Below are 21,182 nucleotides of genomic sequence, written 5' to 3'. Positions count from 1 at the left end.
TGTAGATGAGACTTCCTCCCACAGCGTTGCTTTGTTCCTTACAGATGAACTGGTCTTTAGGGTTCCACGTCTCCCATGGTTTCTTGTTGAAATGTGTCTTTTAAAATTGATGGCAAATGCAATCTCCAATTTGAGATGATGGTTATTCAAGAAGACCGTGCTGTGCTGTCTATTGCTCGATTACTCAGCTTTCATTCTTATAGATTTCCCACGGAACAAATCTAGTTGATTTCTCCGCCAAGGGGGGGGGGTGCTGTATGTAAGGGCCCCCTTACCTGAGACTAAGACCTTGTCTCTAGAGAGCAACTTTAGTGAGGGCTTTGCCCTGTGCAACTATTCCAACCACAGGGATTATTTTGCCTAGATAATGCCCTGGTCTCCAAGGATGGCCATGGCGATTTTCCTAGGAAGTGAATTGAGGTGTTCAACAGGGCAGTTTTTAAAGACTGTGGACTGACTGTTATCTGTGGCCTTTTCAGATGCCAACAGCAATTGGCCAGAGTCGGGGATGCTCACTAGAATGTCCCTGGGCTGTCCATGTGCAGGTCACAGATGTTCTGGCCAATGGGAAACGAGAGCTAATTTGCTCTCGGGGCCCTAATTGGCTGATGGGACAATCCCATGCCTGCTATTTTGAGGCTGCGTTTCTAGCCCCAGCTTGGCAGGCTTGCTTGAGACATCTGGCAACAATGATCAGAATGCCTTTTCTTTCCTTTCTTTTTTTTTCAAAGAGGCTCACAATTCATCTGTGGACTCACAAGGAAAGACTCATTTAGTAGAGCCAACATGTTTCAAAGAAAAGTATATTTTCATTAACTAGCCTCAAAGCAGTAATTATATGTTCAGAGAACACAGTAAAAATTTATTTCTAAATATTTGGCAGTGAAAAGTTGAAGGCGGTGTGTGCGTATGTGTGTGTGAGCGTGTGTGTCCAACATGTTGCATGTGTTTTAAATAAATCGGCATCTTCCCCTCAAAAAGGAAGCAGGAAATGCAATTGTAGACTTAATTTTTAGCAACAGGATGTGTTTCTAAATGCTGCTAATATATCAAAAGGAAGATGTGTAAAGGTTTTAAAATTGTTATCAAAGCAATTGTGAAACAAATGAGATATCTTAAAATTTTTTTTTTTTTTAAGGGATGGTGGTGTCTGAACAGTGAAAACCAAATTTCAACCAAGGATCAAAAGCAACAGTGGTGTCTTTGCATGAGATGCCGCTGAACTCTGATGCTCCCCCCCCCATCTGATTCACAGTTTATAATCACAGTTATCACAGAGCCATTAAAAGCCTATTAACTTGAATTCCCACAATTCCTTGAGGGCAAGGGCAAAGAAAGAGCAAAATAACTTTGAATGTAAATGTAACACAACGTTCGAAAGAGGAGAATCTCTTTTAATTATGCCAGTGAAGGAAGATGTCTTATGGATGCATCCACCCTAGCAGATGGCTGATGAAAGAATACACCACGAAGTCTTAGGACGCTCGGGATGTTATGAAAATGATTTCTCTGTGAAGAGACTGGGACAGCATCTGCCTGTTCCAGACCCCTCTCTGAGAGGAGGAAGAGTGGATGGCTTGTTAAAATGTGTTGACTGCTGGGTAGGCTGGCTGGACGAACACTGTGCAGGGGCCGATCGAATCAGCCTGAAAAGAATCCACAGCCTCGTTTGGTGGAAGCAAAAACCCAACAAATATTCAAGCCATTGTCATACGAGAAATTTGATTTCGTGTTTTTCCTCCCTTCAGTGCCTTTGCTGACATTTCCCCTAACAGTGTTATTATGCGCCGTACAGTAAGACGCGCCATCAGTAAGCTGTCTTGAGACCTCAGATAAAATGCAGAGTTCTTATCTCACCACAGAACAATTCCAGATGTCCTAAGGCAGCGAGCGGTGTACGTACCAATGACGGAGTCTGTCCCCAAATCTCTGGGGCCACCACGGTGAGGTGCGTGCTGGCTCTTCGGGGTTCACACTCGTGCACCCCTGGCAGGCTGGACTCAGACCTCACCTCGCCTTTGTGAAGGAGTGCTGGAATTGCCCGAGGAGGGAAGGCGCTTTCTCTCCGGCTCTGACTCTGAAACAACCAATTCCAATCAATCCACTCTCACCTAAAATGAGTTCTTCCTGCATGAATTACCCACATTCACTGCCCAGCTTGATCTCTCGTTCCCGCAATGGATAAAGCAAATGGCTCAGTCCAGAGGGAGTGGGTTATTGACTAGGTGCTTAATTAGGCGCACAACCCTGATGTGGTCATTCTCCTACAGGCAGGACGACTGGACCGTGGCACGGCAGAACCATGAATCTGGTTTATTCTCATTTGCCTGAGCCACAGTTGAATCAATGGGGCAGCAATCTAAATTAAACATTAAGACAACCACACTGCAGTATGTTTATGTAACTGTGCAAAGAAACAGCATGTGTCTCAGGGTCCTCCGGGGGAAAACATTATTCACTTCCTTCCTTCCATATCAAGCACACTGAAGGTTTGTGTGGTACCGTCTAGAAAGGGTTTGGGCACCTGAGGGGAAAACCTTATAGGTAAATGTAAACTCTTTTAGCCTCCTGTTTGGCTTCTGAATCTTTCAAAGTCAAGCAGGACAGTGGTCATTGTCCAAGGATTAGGCTGCAGCATTTATCTGCAGGTGCAAGATCAAATGTGCCCATGGGGCTTTCCAAATCCATGGCCCAGATGGGTCTTAGGCCCAGATGCCTCCTGATTCTCCATGGTGACACTTATCAAATTTTTTTTTAAGATTTATTTATTTATTTGAGAGAGAGAGAATGAGAGAGAGCACATGAGAGGGGGGAGGGTCAGAGGGAGAAGCAGACTCCCTGCCGAGCAGGAAGCCTGATGCGGGACTTGATCCAGGGACTCCAGGATCATGACCTGAGCCGAAAGCAGTCGCTTAACCAACTGAGCCACCCAGGCGCCCCGACACTTATCAAATTTTTATGTGCACCTGAATCACCTGGGAGTCTTGTGAAAGTGCACATTCTGATTCAGTAGGTCTAGGCAGGGGCCTGAGAATCTGCATTTCTCATCAACTCCAACGTGATGCCTGGGGCTACTGGTCTAAGGACCACACTTGGAAAGGGGAGACCCCGATGGGCGGGTTCCTTACCTCACAGTCAACTCACACATTGGAGAGGAGTAGGGGAAAAAGAGATAGCTGATGTTTTGGTGACAAGATAAATTGGAAGCTAGAGGGGAAGCAGAAGGATCCGAGGAAAAAGCCAGTCCCCTCTCAGGTCAAGGGGTGTATCAACATGGGCTTCAGTGCCATGTCCTGTCTGGTTCCTCCATCAGGGGGTCATTTACTGAGCGAATGAATGGGTGACACGTGTGCCGAAGGCGACACGGCAAGGCTTCATGCTGTATAGATTTCCTACTGGCCTTTGCAAGGCACCCCCTGTGGGCGGAAATGTCGCAGAATGTGGAGAAAGAGCAGGAGTAAGAAAGGACAAATTGGTGGTCATCCACACCATTAACTGAGTTGATGAACCTCGGGTCCCCATCAAGCTGGGGAAAGGAGGGCCTAAGGCCAGAACCTAGCCCAAGTCTATCTTTTATGACTTTTCTCTTCCTATTATCTTTGTAACAAGGCTCTTTTATTAGCTTGCAATTTCCTGCCAAGTTGATGAAATCTCCATTATATTTTATAGTACAAAATAAGAGGATAAAGGAGATTTTAAAAGGCCCACAGATCTCTTCTTCGTTTGGGGACCCTGCCTCTGCTGCTTCCCCCCCGCCGCCCCAGCTGGGGTAGAGACGAACTTTCCGTCGCGTTCCGAGACACGGCTCATTTTTTCCTTAGCTGAAAAATAGATATTTATTTTGCCATTTCGCTCCATGATTCTGGAGGCTGGCATTGTCCGTTTTAGTGCTCTCCGTTTTGAACCACACTTGTAATCACTGCCGTCTTTTATTCTGTGTTTTCGGAGGGCTCGCCCATTCGGACTGTGCAAGAACAAGAGCAGCGGTCTTTCCAGGGGGTGCAAACAAAGCGCCCCGTCTTTACCGTCAACCTCTGTAAACACGCGCGCACGCAAGTGGAAACAGGCATAAAATTCCCAACCAGTGGAGAAACGGGCACCGAACTCAATGTTTCTGCTTGTCTTTCTCAGCATTTGGAGAAAGAATAAGCTCAACACATCTGCTGCATCTCGGGCACGCCTTATTTCTAAGGTGCTTTTCTTTAAAAAGAGCCAAAGGACTCAAGAGGCTTTTTTGGTTGTTGCCGCCTGGTCCGTGGGTCTCTGCCTCCTGCCGACATTGGCTGTCGGGTCAAGGTCACGGAGGGCAGGTGCTCATGGACTGCCTGGCCGCCTGGATGCCCCGAGTGGCCTGCCTGCTTCTCCTCCCTTCAACCTCTGCTCCCACCTGCGCTGTCCCACGGGCATCGAGGCCACACTGGCTTCCCTGTGGTCTCCGGAGTGAGCCAAGCTGCGCCCACTGCCAGGGCGTCCATCTGCCCGGTGTGAGCTGCCCTCTTCCCTGGCCCGTGGCCCTTGTTTACCTCTTCACGTCTTCCTCACCGCCCTGGTGGCCTTTCAGATTCATTCAGGTCCCTCTGTCACACGGTCCCGGGGCAGTCCGTGCCTCTCTCGGTTATGACCAATTGTGTGGCAATGTCTCTGTCTAGAGGAGGGTTGGCTGCATGAGGACAGCAGCGGGATTTACTGTGTCCTTCACCGTCTCCAGCACAATTTGCCAGATGGGAGCCCTTCTCTGAGTGACCAACTCTCCAAATTAGAAATTACCCAAAAGCTTCTCTGGAAACCATTTGAAAGGTTTATGGCAATTCACGTTTCAGCAAGCTTATCAAAAGTTCAGTCATTACAATGACAATGTCCCACGTAATTTGAATTTGGGGTATCAGGCCCGTTGGCAGAGACAAGGGTTTTTGTAAATGTTACAGTGAGTTCGCGTCTGCCTTTCAATTCAAGAAACTTCCCGGTTGGTTCAGTTATCCTTCTTGTCTTTCAATGAGTCTTACTCGTCTGGATCCACTGAATTGTTTTCTTGAGCAGAAGGGAGAGAGATGCAGTTAATTTTCCAGATAGTTTGCAACATAGGGTGCAACAAAAAATGTGCTTCCGTTACAGATGCAAGAGTGCTTTTCAGGATGTCATGCAAACGTGTTGTGCGTCCATTAACATTTCCATTAGTACCATACAAATCACGAATCATAATAAAAAAGTGCAGTCAAGTCACCTTGATTCGGTTGCTATTTGCAGAAAGGACCCAGATAGTTTACCTTGTGGGGTGAAACAAAAATACGTTTTATAATTCAGATGTCTGAGAATTTCTCAGTACTCAACATTTTACATGCAGATGGAAATGAAGTTGTCCAGGGTTTGTGGACGTCAACGTAAAGATGAAACATTCATTTGGCGGAATGACAACTGGAAGCACACGTGTGTGGGCAGGTCTGAGGTTTGTCAGGGCGTCATGGGTGGGCACGGACAGACATGTGTGAAAGCATGCCTGCAGAGCACCCATAATCCCACCACATTCTGTCCCGCAAAAGATAGCATGTCATTAAACAAGGAATGGCATACTACACGGAAACTCATGGAAGAGAGAGAGACATCTACCTTTCACAAACCCCTTAACACTTCAGATGTGTAAGATCTAAAAGTCAAAGTACACAACAACTGTTAAGTCAAAAAAAAAACCATTGGGCAAATAATTTGCTATAAATGTAGATAGTTCACTGAAAATAGTTTTTGGTTAATCAATAATTTGGGGGTACTCATCCTTGGATGAATTGGCAAATTTGTGATTTCCTATTTATAAAGACTGATTTTGGTGATTGCCTTGGTGCGATTTGAAAACAAGACCGGCATATAGGGGATGTCCGGTAAGTCTTTGTAGACCGAGTGATTAAACAGTGCCACATGCTTGGAATGCAGGGGCTCAGCACAGGCAGAGCACAGGTCAGGATGGAACGTGGACCTCCGCTGACCTCAGTCCCAGGGACCTGGGCACCCTGAGCGCTCCAGGATTTGTGTGCAAACTGGGGAATGTTGCAAATAATACTACTAATACCAACAAGGAGCAGTCCTCCCCCAAGCCCTGAGAAATCCTAGCCGAAGAAAAATGGAATTTTATTTTTCCTGGTGGGGTGTTCTTTATTCAGTTTTGATTTCCTTGGACAAACTTGTTAGAATTTGAAGCAATCATTCAAAGGGGAAAAAATTGAAATACTCCTTAACCAGAGATCACAGTCCTTGTTTAACAGAGCGGATGACTGAAGACAGAGGAAATGCAAAATATATTTAAAAATGGGATTTCAGTTTTAAAAAATTTTCTGCTCCATTGGTGGAGACACAGTGAATGCACGTGAGACATTGTGTTGGAAATGGTCCTGGTTCTAGGCTTTTAAACTTGAAGTCTTTGGCTTCCTCCGTCCTTCTCGCTTTCCTTTCAGTTTCGGGGTGTGGGAGGAGCACATTCTGCACTAGTGTCCCCTCTTTTCCGCCATCATGTGTGCAGTGCTGCCTGGCTTCGCTTCCGCTGCCCCGGGTCATGGGCAGCCCATGATGTCAATCGTTTGGCCTTGACCTCCAGAGGTCACCGGAGAGAGGGACTGTGGCCAAGAGGTAGGCATTTAGAAGAGCCTCGTTTTATGTAAATTAAAGAAAGTGAATTAAAGCAATCCTCCTCGAAGTCACTGCTCTGTAATTCAGTGGAGTCAGGGAAGAGCAGCAGAGTGACCACATGCTGGCATTGAACTTGGCCTCAGGACATTTGGGGTCTAGTTCGGGCTCTGCCACATAGTAGCTGTGTGACTGCAGGGAGTCCCTCCGCTTGTGTGAGACTCAGTCTCCTCTTCTGTAAGTGGAGGTCACGGCTAATGCCTGCGTGGGCCCCCGTCTGTGTCCCCGCAGGAACCAGATGGCCCACTCTGAGACAGAAGACAGTCCAATGAAGGATCTCCTTCTAGAGACGTGGGCAGGGTTCAGGGGCTGACAAGGACCCGTGAGAGCCAAAAGCCTTGCCCACCCCAAGGCCAAAGAGGTGGGGGAGAGGTCACTGTTGACAGCAAGAGTGGCAGCTATGGGAGAGGGGCTGCCAGACTGACCAGAGTGGTGGATGTAGATGGAACAACATAGCTCCTTCCAAAGTGTGGCCTGGAAGGAAGGGAGCCTGGGAGATCAATCCTTCGACCCAGTGGGGGCCTAGAGCCTGTGTGTACATCTTTCCCCAACTCCATGTTCGGTGGTGTTAGCTTAAAAACCACAGTAGAAGTATTTATACCGTGAAAATTGGCAAACACCCCTGCAAATCAGACTGTTCCTTAGAGAGCTGGTTGTTAACCATTTACCGGCACCCTGCGCCTTGCTCTTCTGGCCCTTCCAGTTCTCACTGCTTCTTCCTATTGGGTGAATCCAACCCGAGCCAAAGGGTAGGGACCGATGACGCAGTCTTTGTAGGCCAGCGACCAGGGCATAGAATGGGGTGGAGATGGATAGAGAATGACTTGGCGTGTGGGAGGCATACAGAAGGAAAATAACCAGCACATCTCTTGGGGGTTTGGTGAAAGTCATATGCAACAATGAATAGTGAAAAGGAAAATACTTAGTCAACACTGACGTGCTTTTCACATGTGTCCTTCCTTATTTTTGCAAAGTACTTTACAGTTTACAAAGTGCTTTTATGGGGCCTACTTCCTTTGTCACTGCAATGCTGAGAAGTAGCACATCGCCTCCTGCTTAACTTGCCAGAAGTCAGGGCAATTCAAATTACAGATAAGAGAGCATTTCACATCCATCAGGGTGTCAGAGGCTTTTGGGTGTCCTTGATGTTTGTTCTGTCTCTTTCAGGGTGATGGAACGTCAGCTGGGAGAAGACCCCACCAGGACAAAGCCTACTTTGCAACCTCTCTTAAATCGAGGTGTGACCACGTGACCAAGGATGAAGAGTTCCACAGCAGCAGGTGGAAATCTTCCTTAGACAGAAGCGGCTGAGCCAGCAAGGAGAGCGTGCCATGAATCCAGGGGCCAGGACCGGTCCAGTCCCACCCTCTGGGATGTGCCCTTTCTCCACCCTGCTGCCTGGAGCACAGATGTCACCTCCAAGCCACAGGAGGACAGCAAGGCAGAGTGGTGAGAAGCAGAGGGAGCTGAGCTCATCTCAGGGATGGTCAGCTGGAAGCAGAAACCCAGGCAGCCTGCATTCTCCCCGCATAGCAGGCTGTCTGTCTGGAGCTGGTACAGCGGCTCCCCAGCACACGATGACGCTGTGTCCTGTCCCTCTGTCTTTTGCTCCTCCACCCCTACTGCAGGACTCAGCCTCATGGCCGCGAGAGAACTGTACCACCCCAGGCCTCACATCCAGGAGCCCACCGCTCCGAGCCACCAGTGCTGGCCAGGGGAGAGGTCCCTTGTCACCAACCCGGAAAGTCTTGTGCGAATGCCCAGTTTGGTGATTAGGGGATGAGACGGTGCTGGACAGATTCTCCTATAGATGTTTATTCTTATTAATTCATGGGATAGCCAAGAGAATTGTCAAGATAGAACATTCAAAAAGGAGAAAGAAAGCAAGAGAAGCAGAAATCACACTGCTGAGCAGATTTGGGTATCCGGGCTCGGAGCGAGAGGCCAGGTCTCAGGACCAGCCTGTGCACCCCAGGGAGGCCAGCTGGCCCTCGGGAAGGCTCGTGAGCTCTGGAGCCGTCCCCTGACCCAGCGCCAGCTCCATTGGCCGCCTGACCCTTGTTTTCTCATTTGTAAACGCCAAAGGTTGTCGTGGAGCAAAAATAAGATAAAAACACGTGAACATATTCAGTTCAGCACAGCACCTGGCGTTTCACGATTGCTCACGATTGTTGTTTCCTTGGCGCCTCAGTGGCGTGCAATAAGGTGAGCAAGCAGCGGATGCCCTCGGGACAGAGAGTCTGAGCTGGGACAGGGAGGGAACCCTGGAGCCTGGGTGTCACAATCCCACCAAGAAGGAGGTCATCTCCTGCCTGGATTCACTTCTCTGAAAACTAAGAAGTTGGGACAGATGGTTACCATGGGGATGTTCAACTCTAATGTCACCAGTTCGAGGATTTAGAGGGGACAAAAGTTCGCTTTTACCTCCAGGCTGTCTGGTTCCCACTTGTCTGACCTGTTAAAGCGGTTCCTCAGCTGGGACCCGGTGACTCTCTGCCTTATACCTTAGGGAACAGCAGGTGCAAGGACCCCATGCAGGAACCCTCAGAGGGCTTAGAAGACCCGAAGTCCTCCCCCATTGTGATGGGGGGCTCTGATTCTATGGCAACGGTGGGTCCCCCTGGACCTCCCCTCCTGGTAGAGGCTTCAGGTCAGGAACAAGGAGGAGGAGTGTCTTCCAGATGCGCAGAGTTTCCAAGGCAGTGGGGAGGTAAGGGAGCCAACCTCAGCCGCCTTCGGCTTCCTGCAGAAAATGGCCAAAGGGAGACGCTTCAATCCAACTTTAGACAAGGATGGAAGATGGGTGAGAAAGATGGTGGCTTCTCTCTCCTTTCTCAGGCCACATGGGTGTGGTCAAGGTCACAGAAATGAGTCTAGATCCCGCTGCGGCTACTTCACGTGGCATCGCTTTTGATGAATCACTTACCTAACCTCAGTTCCTTCACCTGTGAAATGGGACTCTCATAGCGTCCTTGGGAGGATTAAATGAAACAACTGGTGTGTGTAAAACACTCAGCACTCTTGTGAGTGTCCACAAGGCTGCCGTTGCTGGGTGCTCTTTTTCTTTTTTTATAACATCTATCTTGCTGCATACTATGTGATCTACTGTATTATGTGTGCTATTTCTTTCCCCTCCTAGAATATAAATTCCGTGGGGGCTGGGATCTTTGTCTTTTTATTTACCGATTGTATCAGAGCTGTAATACACGGAAAAGTTAACACTTTTTTGTTTAGAAAGAAAAGGAAAAATAGGGGCGCCTGGGTGGCTCAGTCGTTAGGGCGTCTGCCTTCGGCTCAGGTCATGATCCCCGGGTCCTGGGATCAAGCCCCGCATCGGGCTCCCTGCTCGGCGGGAAGCCTGCTTCTCCCTCTCCCACTCCCCCTGCTTGTGTTCCCTCTCTCACTCTCTCTCTCTCTGTCAAATAAATAAAATCTTAAAAAAAAAAAAAATAGGAAAGGAAAAATAGAAAACACCTTGAAGTATTTCAGTCTGAAGGCTTTAAAAAACTAACTTTATGGGGCGCCTGGGTGGCTCAGTCGGTTAAGTGTCCGACTCGGTTTCGGCTCAGGTCATGATCTCAGGATGGTGAGATGGAACCCGGAGTCAAGCTCCATGCTCAGTGCAGAGTCTGCTAGAGAGTCTCTCTCTCCCTCTGCCCTTCCCTCTGCTTGTGCACTCTCTCTTTCTCTCTCTCTCTCAAAATAAATCTTAAAAAAAAACAAATTTTACCCACCTGGATGTGATCTTGGCTAAGCAACTTACTCCTAAACCACAGTTTCTTTGTCTGTTAAATGGGAGCACAGCGTACCAAGGTTATAGGGCTATTGTGCAGATCAATGAGACCATTCACACGGAGTGCTTAGTATGATGCATGCAAACAGAGTAACCATTAAATACTTGTTAACTATTCTGTATATTAATATTATACATATACATTTTTTTCCTTATATACCCTGTGTCATTCCTCAAAGATTTACAGTAATGTATGGAAAATACTCACAATAAAGCAGGAAAGCATAAAAAAATAAAAATTCAGAATCAGTTTGAATATATTTAAGAATAAAAGGCTGAGACTGGGAAGATATGTGACATACACCGGCCATATGGCTTACATGACTGCTATTTATATAATATCATCAGATTTGACTCTGAGATTCCTGGCAGCCAAAGTAAAATGGGAAATAGGTTGAATTACATAACATGAGTCAGTCTTGAAGATAAAAATACAAGTTTCTCAGACTAAGTAGCTTCCCCTCTATCACCTACAATATCAGCAATGACTGTGTTTGACCAGGTTTCATAAAAAGCTGACTATAGTGAACCAAATAAGGGTTTGTATTTCTCCAGTAACAATAAATCCAGAAGGAGGCAGTTCAGGGCTGAGACAGATGCTCTTGGAGGTCATCAGGTCCTTTTCAGTCCTCTGTTGTGTCACTTTGGTGACACTATCCTTGGTGACCCGACAACTCAGGTGGGTAAATGAGGGGGAAGTCAAAGGACAAAAAGACAGAAGGCACCTGTTGGCTGATTCTGTCCCTTTCCATGGGGGAAAACAAAGCTATCCCAGGACCCCTGCCCTGCAGACTTCTGCTTCGATCTCATTGGGTCACATAGCCAATTAAACTGCCGGGGAGTTTGGGGAGGTATTTTTTTAAGCAGCCACATTGCCACCTCAAACAAAGTCAGGGTTCTGTTACATGGGAGAAAGCAGGAAAGAACATTTCCTCTCCTATTGTGATCCCAGGACTGCGCCCGGGTCCCCTGCTCGGGTGGAGAGGCATTACTTCCCAAAGTCTGACTTGCAGGTTTGGGGTGGGTCCCTTCTGCAGCCAGCACCTCAGAGCATAAGAAGAATATGCTGATCATGACGTTTCCCAAAGTAACTTGCAGGCCAGTTGGGAAAATTAAAGAAATCTTTGGCTTTGAGTCAGCAGCAGCCCACTGGGGAGGACAGTAATTGCCACATTAAAGGTGACAGTCATTTTGCAGTTGACCTTGCTGCTTGTAATCTGGCTGTTGCCGGGTAGGAAAGGCTTTTCCCATACACTTTCACCTTCCTGTTTAATATTGCAGTCATTGTGTGACTGAATGCAGCAAAAATTTCACTGCCAACTAGTTAAAAAGCTATATTTCATGGTTACAATATCCAACAGAAGGGTTTATTTCACAGCTATCATGTTATCAACATTAAATATACGTTTTAAAAGAGTGAAATTAAAATACTAGAGACTTTATTTTTTTCCTAGTGATTTAGTCCTTAGACTTCCAGCATACAAATGAACTCAAGTCAGTTGTCATTTAGCTGGCGAGAGGGATCATTCCTGATGCTAGAATGACTCCCACCCCTGCCTGATTTTCTGTAGCTGCCCAGACAGGAATGTTGACACAACCAGAGGGGAGGAAGGGAGCAAGGAAAGGTTATGGATCTGGAGGCTCTCTGTATTTTTTATATTTACTTTGGAAAAAAAATTGTTTTAGAACATTACAAAATATAACAGAATGAGTTAGAAATATATAGGTTGGCTTGGGAAAATGTCTAGGGTACCTTGTTAAGTGGGAAAGCAAAGAGCAGAACAGTATGCATCCTATGGTCCAATTTTTGTGAGGCATTCGAAGCCCCCTCTGCAGGTTAGGTGTTTGTGTACGTGAGCACTCAGCCATGAATATCGTCATCTGGGGCGACAAAAGGGGGGGGAGAAAGTAATCAAAAGTTACTCTTAAATAAATAGGCATACATGATGTTTAGAAACCACATGTATAATATGACCCTATGTATGCAAAATTATCTATATATATATACACACACATCCATACATACACATACATGGGTGTACATGTCTACAGGGATGTATGAAAAAGAGGGTTACTAATGAGTCCAGGGGAATTTGACTTCCTTTTGTTTTAGGTTTGATTTTTTTAAGCCATGAGTATTATTACAACTGTAAGCAGAAACAGATATTTTTATTGTGGAAGAAAAGAGGATGTAATGGATGCACTTAGTTAAAACATTTAAACAGTGGAACATGATTGTGAAAAGGAAGTCTTCCTCCTTCCTGGTTCCCTCTTCCCTCCCTCCTTCTTCAGGTCCCCTGGAGAGCCTGGGCGCTGGTTAGGATGCTAGTTGGGGTGCAGGCTCCTGGCTGGTTGGGTGTTGCCCGGGTGCTGGTTGGGACACTGGTTGGGGCGCTGGCTGGGTCCCTGGCTCCTGGCTGGCTGGGTGCTGGCCGGGCACTGTTTGGGTGCTGGCTGGGCGCTGGTTGGGGCGCTGGCTGGGGTTCCGGGCGGGTGCTGGCTGGGGCACTGGCGTGGGCCTGTTTCACTGCCCTGATCCCCATTCCTGCAGTCATTCGTAAGTGTTTACTGGGAGCTTTTTCATTCCGATGTGTTCTGTAAATCAGGTATTGTCTCGTGTGCATGGGTTCTTCTATTTACAGAAACGGTGTTGGCTTATAGATCTCATTCTGGTTTTCTTTTTGCCACTCAGCACTGTGTTTAAGAGATGGCTCAGTGGCTGTGTGTCACCTAGCCCATTGCTTCTCACTGCTGCAGAGGACACCCCACCACGTGTACCTTGTGTAGGATGTAACCTCCCCACCTTTTTACATAAACAGTAATATACTGAACACACTCGGTGCAGGCAGTGGACAGAATCCACGTGAGTACACAGTTACACGGCGATGTGAGAAGGAACAAGGGAGAATAGCTGTGTTGGCCAAATTCCTTGTAATCAGCCATAAAGGAAGGAGCAGGAGCCTGAGGTGTGGCAGTGGGTTTGGGGATCGGGAAGGGGACAGCTGTGAGCAAAACCAGAATCTGCTAGCAGGTATAGAGTATTCTCTGGTGCATGCATTTTCCCTTTTAATCACATCTACCCTGTCAAATAAGTATTATTATTCCCATTTTACAGATAAAGAGACTGAGGCTTGGAAAATTTCAATCTCTTGAATCAGGCTCACTTCATAGGAGAGAAAGCTGGGACTGGACTCAGGACCTCTGAATCTACAGTCTGTGACCCAACCACCGAATTATGGTTCCTCCCCAGTTGGAAGAACTCCGTGCTCTGACCCTAGGGATGCCTTGGCTGAAGGCAGCTACACCTCCTCGAGGTCACCCCCTCTTCCTAGAACAACCCACACGCGGTGACTGATCCATGAGGGTGCACAAAGGCCCAGTCCCCTCGCCCTAGCTCAGGACGGTTCTGAGAGGCCATCCCATGCCCAGAGCTCTCTGTGGGGTGGGCGGAGGCCCTTCTTGGGACCTCCTCCCTCTGCCCAGACGTGTTTCCTTCCCCAGTGTTCATGGGGAGATACCAACAGCCTCCCCAAATCATCTTTAGTATTATGCTTTGCATCCTATCCCCTCTTTGTTCCTCATGGACTTTCCCCACCCCGTACCTTCTCAGCGGCGACGCAACTGGGTTTGAGCACCAGCACCCACCTGCAGGAGGCCGGTTGACCCCTGGGCCCCCACGTGGGGAGCGCCCTGACCCGAAGGAGGGTCTCTCACACTTGAGCCTTCTCAGAGCACGGCCGGCGCTCACAGGCCACCCCCCCGCAGCCGGGCGAAGCATTTCCAGGCGGGGGGTGCAGCGGGGGTGGTCCCGTAACTGGCAACAGCTGGCCGGGATGGCCTGGGGCCATTACCATGTTTTTTTGTCTTGGAAAGAATACTTGAAAATTATAAAAATTATGCGATTTCCATCACACACCAGAAGCACCCAAATGGCATCCTAATCACATTCCGGAGGAAGCCCCGATCCTTGGCTTTGAGATACAGTTGTGTCTGGTTTTAATCACGGCCTGTGCTGGTTTTTCAGTTCCCTCAGATTGGACTAACAGAAAAGACGCCGGAATCCAGCACAAGCGCTATGTTAAAAGAGCCCCACCGTCCACATTTGTCTCGGCAAGTGGAGGGGAAGTTACCACCGATCTACAAAGTCCGGGAGAAGGTGAGTCTGGAGCGTCGGCCCGGGGCCCCCGTCCCTGTGGCTCTCCACGGGGGCAGCCCCTGGCATTTCTGGCCAGCCGTTCTTTGGAAGGAACTACTCTTTCGCCATCCCTGGCTCCCTAAATACGGGTGGCATCCCATCTCATATCCTGCTTACTGTGACACCCCAAATAATCTCTAGAAGGAACTGCCTCCTGGTCCAGACCATCAAGTTAGGCTCATCTGACTTGCACAAGGAACATCACCTTTGGTTACAGCTTTAACGTGCACACCCCCCGCCAGTTTGTGAGCAGCTTCCGCGGCGGGCAGTGGGCTGAAGGAGAAGCAGGTGTGGACCTCACCCTTAGCTAACTCAGGCTGATTGTTTGGGGCAGGGCTCTGGTCTGCCAGGATCCTTATTGGTCAGATGAAGAAGTTTGGTCTTGGCCTCAAAAGTCCTTACCAGCTTTCCATTCCATGAACCTATACGCTTTTCCTTCTTTGCCTCCAAAGAAGGTGTTTTGAAAGAGAATTCTTGTGATTTTCTGCAAGGTCACCAGTCAGGTCGAGTTTTAAAGCCTTGAGTTGGTGGACACACCCACGAGCTGGCTGTCCTGGGCCCTTTGCTCCTTTCCGGAGGTGGGGGGTGAGGTTTCATTCTTACTTAGAGGTCCCTTTGCCTCTCTGTCTTCCGTCCATGCTACTGTATGTCGGTTCTGAAAGCACGTTGGGGTCCTGATGTGTGTCTTTTCATCTCCCCCCTCGGTCTTTTCCAGCAAGCCGTAAGTGACAACTTCCCCTTCTCTGTCCACGACAATCGGCACAGCTTTCAGAGCTCTGGATGCTACCTGGACTCTGTGAGTATTGCTCCCCAAATCACTGGTCAAACTGGGAGCGCCCCTGGGAGGCACGGTGAAGGCAGAGGATTTTCCTCAAAATTGGAACCAGGTCAAAATTAATGCCTCATAACAGGTTAAAAAAAAAATGCATGAACCTCTCAGAGTTCCATGCCACTTTCTTTTTTTTTTTTTAATTAATTAATTTTTTTTAAAGATTTTATTTATTTGTGAGAGAGAGAATGAGAGACAGAGAGCATGAGAGGGGGGAGGGTCAGACGAGGGAGAAGCAGACTCCCTGCCGAGCAAGAAGCCCGATGCGGGACTCGATCCCGGGACTCCAGGATCATGACCTGAGCCGAAGGCAGTCGCTTAACCAACTGAGCCACCCAGGCGCCCTCCATGCCACTTTCTGCGCCAGACGGCACAGTCCTTCTGCCTACGTTAGTGTGTACTTCCTATTTCTCAAAGTGCCTTCTCGTAAACTGTCTCAGTCATGAGCTTTCTTGTGAAGATCTATCATGGGAAGGAGGGGTTGCCTGTGTGTCTCTGGTGGGCAGAACCACACCCCACAAGGAGAGGTAAGAGGAAGGGAAGCTTACATAATACAAAGGACTTCCCAATCACTGGAGCTGGCCTTCCCCGGAGGGGATGAGTCGCCCTCAGTGGAGTAAGTAGAGTCTGATAGCACTTAGTGGTGGTGAACACAGCTCTGTGCCCTGGAGATCTAGTGAGCTGCAGACATAATTTCAAATTCTCTAGTAGCCACATGAAGTAAAAAGAGGTGAATATTAATTTTAACAATATATTTTATTTAACTCAGTAACTCCCCAAATTATTGATTCAACATGTAATCAATATAAACGTTATTTATGAGATTTTTTACATTCCCTAAACTAAGTCTTTAAAATCCAGATTGGTACCTCTCCATTTGGAAGACCCACATTTGGAGCGTACGTGTGGCTGGGGGTTGTCAAACTGGACAGGGCAGCGTTAATATATCTGAGGTAGAGGGGTGGATCAGGTGATCTCTGAGAATCCTTACCGAATCTGAACATCCATGATGATGATGATGTTGATGTACATAACACCCACCATTTATTAAGCATTTGGCATATGCTAGCATCTCATACTATCTCATTTAATCCTCAAGACAACACTGCTGGCTAATTACTCATCATCCCCTATTTAGAGATGGGGAACCTGATAACAGGGAAGCTAAACAACTTGCCCAAAGTTACTATTTCCTCTAGGCTACCATATCAAAGCTAAATTGAAGTGATTTAACCTAAAAATTCTGGTTTGCCCCTGGCAGAGTGTTGAATACAGATCCAGAATATCCACTCTGCCTGCCTCTCTAAATGGAATGCTTAAAATGGTTTTCTGAATTATCAAAGTAACATATGTCCTTTACAACTTTCAAACAATACAGAATTAAATAAAACTAAAAAAAAATTTGCACTCTTACTTTTCCTCCTCACAATGCTAGCTTGATGCCTCACAAATAATGGTTTGGTGGGTAAAATTGGAGAATTTTTGCAATTCACATGCAAACATATACATATAAGTGTGTATCTTGTTAATGCGATAAACAGGATTGTACCACAAATAGTTTGCCAGAGCTATGTTAGTCTCATAGAAAACACTGGAAGCTTCCCAACTTTCTCTATGTTTGGGAATAGTTTAGATCAGGTGTGAACTTTCAGTTTAATGAGTTTAGGTTTAGATAGAATTTGCTTGTAAAATTATTTGGATTTAATAATTTTTTTTAGAGGAAGTTTTTTTTTTTGTTCTTGTTTTTTTTTTACTGCTTTACCCTTTCAATTTCTCCATTGTTTATTAATCTATTTGATTGATTTATTCTCATGTAGATTTTATTGATATGTGTTTACCTAAAATTTATCTATTTCTTTTCAAATTTATTGGTGTAACACCTCCTCAAATACTCTTATTTTGCTGTTCTTTTTAATCATTTTTGGTTGCATGTTTAGTTCATATGCTTGCAACTGTTTTTGTTAATGAACTTATTAAAACTATGAATATTCCTCAGATTATTGCTTTGGCTACATCCCAACAGTTTTTCTAACTAAAGTTTCATTGTTATTTGCTCTCAAATAGTCTATGATTTAATTTTTAATTCTAAAAATAATTTAGAAGAATGTTTTGGATTTTCTACATGGTCAGAATTTTTTGAGATCATCTTTTGTTGCTAATATCTAGTTCAATGGGTTATATTTTTACAGAATATGGATTTTGAATTATAAAGATTATCTTTTTTATCTTATACATGATTAATTTTAACAAGTATTTCATGGGTGTTTAAAAAGAACATATATTCCCCATCTGTTGATTACAAAGTTCTTTATTTTATTTAAGACTTAATTATGTTATTCAAATCCTTCATATCCTTTTCTTAGTTTTTGTCTTTATCTGTCAATTTTCCCTTCTAAGATTATTCTTGAATTTCTAAATTCTTTTTGCCTTATGTAGTTTAATGCCGTATCTTTCTGCATAAAAATTCATGAGTATTTTATTTTCTTGGTGGCTTTTATTATTTATCAAAATGAAGTGTCTCTCTTTGCATACCTTAGTGTTTTTAGCCATGAATTCTAGATTGCAATATTAGCTTTGCCACTATTACTTTCTTTTTGAAAACAGTCATTACTTTTATTATGGTTTATTCCTTTGTCCTTATGCTTTTTAGTCATTTCATGTTGGTTTTCTTTTTTTTTAAATCATAAATAAAATAGAGAATGGTTTAAAAAAAATCCAAGAGTCATTGTTTCTTTGTATAAGAATTTCACCCATTCACATTGTTATAATTTGTGTTTTGGGTTTTATTTCTGCTATCTCATTTTATGTTTCCTGTTTACCATGTTCGCATGTTGTTTCTTTTTTTTTTTTTTCCTCGCTGTCCTTTGTTAGATTGAATTTATTTGCTCACTCTGACTTCTCTTGTCTAATAGTGGTTACCCTTAAGTATAAATGTTTAAGAAATACATTGACACTCTATTACTCTATTAATATAAAATTTAATATCTATAGCTTTTCCCCCAAGAATAAGGCAAGTCCTTCAGTGTACTGACCTCCCTCACTTTCCTCTCTAGGGATTCTTGTGTTGGGGGCCAGGATGTACTTTCCCAACTCAAGAAGGTGCCATTTTCATGGGATAATGTTAAGTAGCACCTCCTGGGGTTCAAAGCAGTCAAGTTGAAATCCTGGGATTTCAGTTCCAGATTTCTCTCTCTCTCTCCCCCCCTCTCTTTCTCTCTCTCCCCTCCCTTCTTTTCTTTTTGTAGATTCTTATGTGAAGTTTCAATATATTTCATAGCATTATCAGCAAGTAATTAGACTTAATTACAAACTTTACTTGTTCCTTTCCTTGTAGCTCTTTCCCTATTCATTTTGTCTCCTTTTTATTTTTTTTCTGGAGTATCTGCAGGTACATTTTTAGAAAGGTGCTTGGGCAGCATCTTCCCTCCAGAGCCAGTCTCCCCCTTCCTCTCTGCCCTGGCACCAGGGGCCAATCTGTGGGGACTACATTCCTCCTCAAGTCCTTGGACCTGGAGCCTCTGCACTTTCCCCATAGGGTTCCCCCAAAATAGTCCCTTTACTAAACTCTCTTCAAATTACCTTCATTGGAATGTGCCACCTGCTGCCACTCTGAATGATACTGGTCCTTATGAAAAGACAAACTCACTTTGCTACAGACAGTCCCTAACTTAGGATTTTTTTCAACTTACCATGGGATTATGGTATGTTGCTCCATTGTGAGTTCGTGACGATCTGTAATGTAAAGTCTGTGTAATCTAATGTCTCTTTTCTCCTAGTCTTTTGTCTAAGCATAATGTTGTCTTCTCATTATGATCAGATCAAAAGCACAATTCTGAATACATAGTCATTCTCAGGTTCATGTGTGAGGTTCCGAGTGTTAATAAGGAAGCCTGTGGGCAGATCCCCAAAGGTGTTGCTTCCTTCATGGGAAGAATCCAACCTCTGTGGACTTCTTAGAGGGAGAACTGTCTATCCCATTGAATGCTGGGATGCAGCCAGCGGCGGATTCACTGAGATGCCACATGGGTGCAGAGAAACTGCCCAGGGTGCCAGGGAGTCCAGGCTGGCTAATAGACTGTTTCCAGCTGTGGTCTCTCTGGTTCCACCCTCTGTGTCTCTAGAAGACCAGCCCCATTGGTGTAAGTGGAAGACTGAAAGAATCCTAACAAAACACCACCAGCATACTTTGAGTGTTGATGTACAGCCTTTAGCAAGTCGGTAAAGGATACCTCTTGTAGTGGTTGCCATATTGTGCATTAAGACATAGGATGCCATGTAGCTGGTTTTACTAAAGACCTCAGAATTCTGTGACGGTGAATATTTTTCTCCTAATCTTCTTATAATTCTTCCCCAGGGCCTGGGGCGTAGGAAGATCTCCCCAGAGAGACGGCAACATGTTTCAAGAAATTTCAATCTCTGGGCGTGTGACTATGTTCCATCTTGTCTTGATGGCTTTTCAAATAACCAAATATCCTATGTCTATCAAGAAGTTGTGGTGGTCCCAATTTTCAGACGCTTCCCAAGACATTATAATGAGATATGGAAGTCTTTTAAATTTATTCCTCAGAGAAGCTATACAGAGTTTTTGAAAAAGACTCCAAAAGTAAGGTTTGCTATTGACAAGAAGGTTGGTTCTTCACTGGAGCCCTAATCCTTCCAGAAGGTTATTGAGTTTTGTAATATTAGTATTGCACTGAACATTCTAAAAGTATGTGTTTTCTGGCTCAGCCATACTAGTTAACATAGGATTTATTTAAATTAGAGATTAGAGACTGTACATGCCTTAATGCTGAGGTGAAATATTCTTGCTTTGTTAACACAGAGATTAAAGTCTTTATATTGAGAAACTAGAAAAGCTACACATAATGTTACCACTCCCCACTTTAAAATATTTCTGTTTTTTAATAAGGTTGAAAAACATTCAAGTCCTTATAAAATAAAGATATGTGAAGATATACACACTTTAAATGAAAGTGCTTTAAACGAAAATGTATTTAAATGAACTTTAAAATTGCCACATTACCTTTGGGGGGAGTTTAAAAAAATTATGTAATTGATATAGGATTACATTTTCATTCTGAAAGTTCAAACAGTACAGAGGTAGCAGGAGTTCCCCTTGATTTCATCACATCTCCAATCCTTGTCCTGTCCCCAGAAGTAAGTTAACCATTTGTTTTTATTCTGTGCACTTATAATCATATACATATGTATAACTCCATATAAATTTTGAACATAAACTGTTATACAGCACATGGTGCTCTATAACTTTCTTTTGATATCTAACAATATATCTTGGGAGTTCTTACAATGTCAGTATGAATAGACTGGTTTGCTTTCTAAACTGCTGCACTGTATTCCCTAAAATGGATGCACCATGTTTTTAGAAATTACCTTATTAATGAGCATTTGAATTGCTTCTACTTTTTTGCTGTCAGACCTGGTGCTATACGAACACTTTGATCAACCTCTTTGGGTGATGTTTATATGCACCTGTGGAGTAAAATCTGAAAAGTTACCCTGTTAGTGCTAGATTGGATGGTATTCACAGTTTAAGTTTTCATAAATACTCCCAAATTCCCTTAGAGACTGGACTAATTAAACTCCTACCAATGGTATCTGTGCATTTCAGTTTCTCCCCCCTCAAATCATTTTATTTATTTATTTATTTATTTATTTATTTATTTATTTATTTATTT

The 21,182-nt window shown here is 45.0% G+C and overlaps 1 protein-coding gene across 1 annotated transcript; it reads left to right on the top strand.

Annotated features, from left to right (window-relative positions):
- Positions 1-9,421: 9,421 nt before the first annotated feature.
- TEX36 (testis expressed 36) lies at positions 9,422-20,137 on the top strand. The gene is made up of 4 exons (XM_034987379.1): positions 9,422-9,472; positions 14,487-14,618; positions 15,373-15,453; positions 19,841-20,137. The coding sequence occupies exons 1-4, from the start codon at positions 9,422-9,424 to the stop codon at positions 20,135-20,137; spliced, it is 561 nt and encodes a 186-aa protein (XP_034843270.1).
- The last annotated feature ends 1,045 nt before the right edge of the window (positions 20,138-21,182 follow it).

The sequence above is a fragment of the Mirounga leonina genome, unplaced genomic scaffold, assembly GCF_011800145.1.
Source record: "Mirounga leonina isolate KUSES-001 unplaced genomic scaffold, KU_Mleo_1.0 Mir_114, whole genome shotgun sequence".
Classification (NCBI taxonomy): domain Eukaryota; kingdom Metazoa; phylum Chordata; class Mammalia; order Carnivora; family Phocidae; genus Mirounga; species Mirounga leonina.
This window is presented reverse-complemented; position numbering and strand designations above follow the sequence as displayed.

What these genes read in the sequence shown, in the direction of transcription:
- TEX36 (XM_034987379.1), top strand. Translation starts at nt 9,422, where the DNA reads ATGGCCAAAGGGAGACGCTTCAATCCAACTTTAGACAAGGATGGAAGA. An exon ending in TAGACAAGGATGGAAGATGG is followed by an intron (nt 9,473 to 14,486) that starts GTGAGAAAGATG and finishes CTGGTTTTTCAG; the next exon opens with TTCCCTCAGATTGGACTAAC. An exon ending in CTGGATGCTACCTGGACTCT is followed by an intron (nt 15,454 to 19,840) that starts GTGAGTATTGCT and finishes ATTCTTCCCCAG; the next exon opens with GGCCTGGGGCGTAGGAAGAT.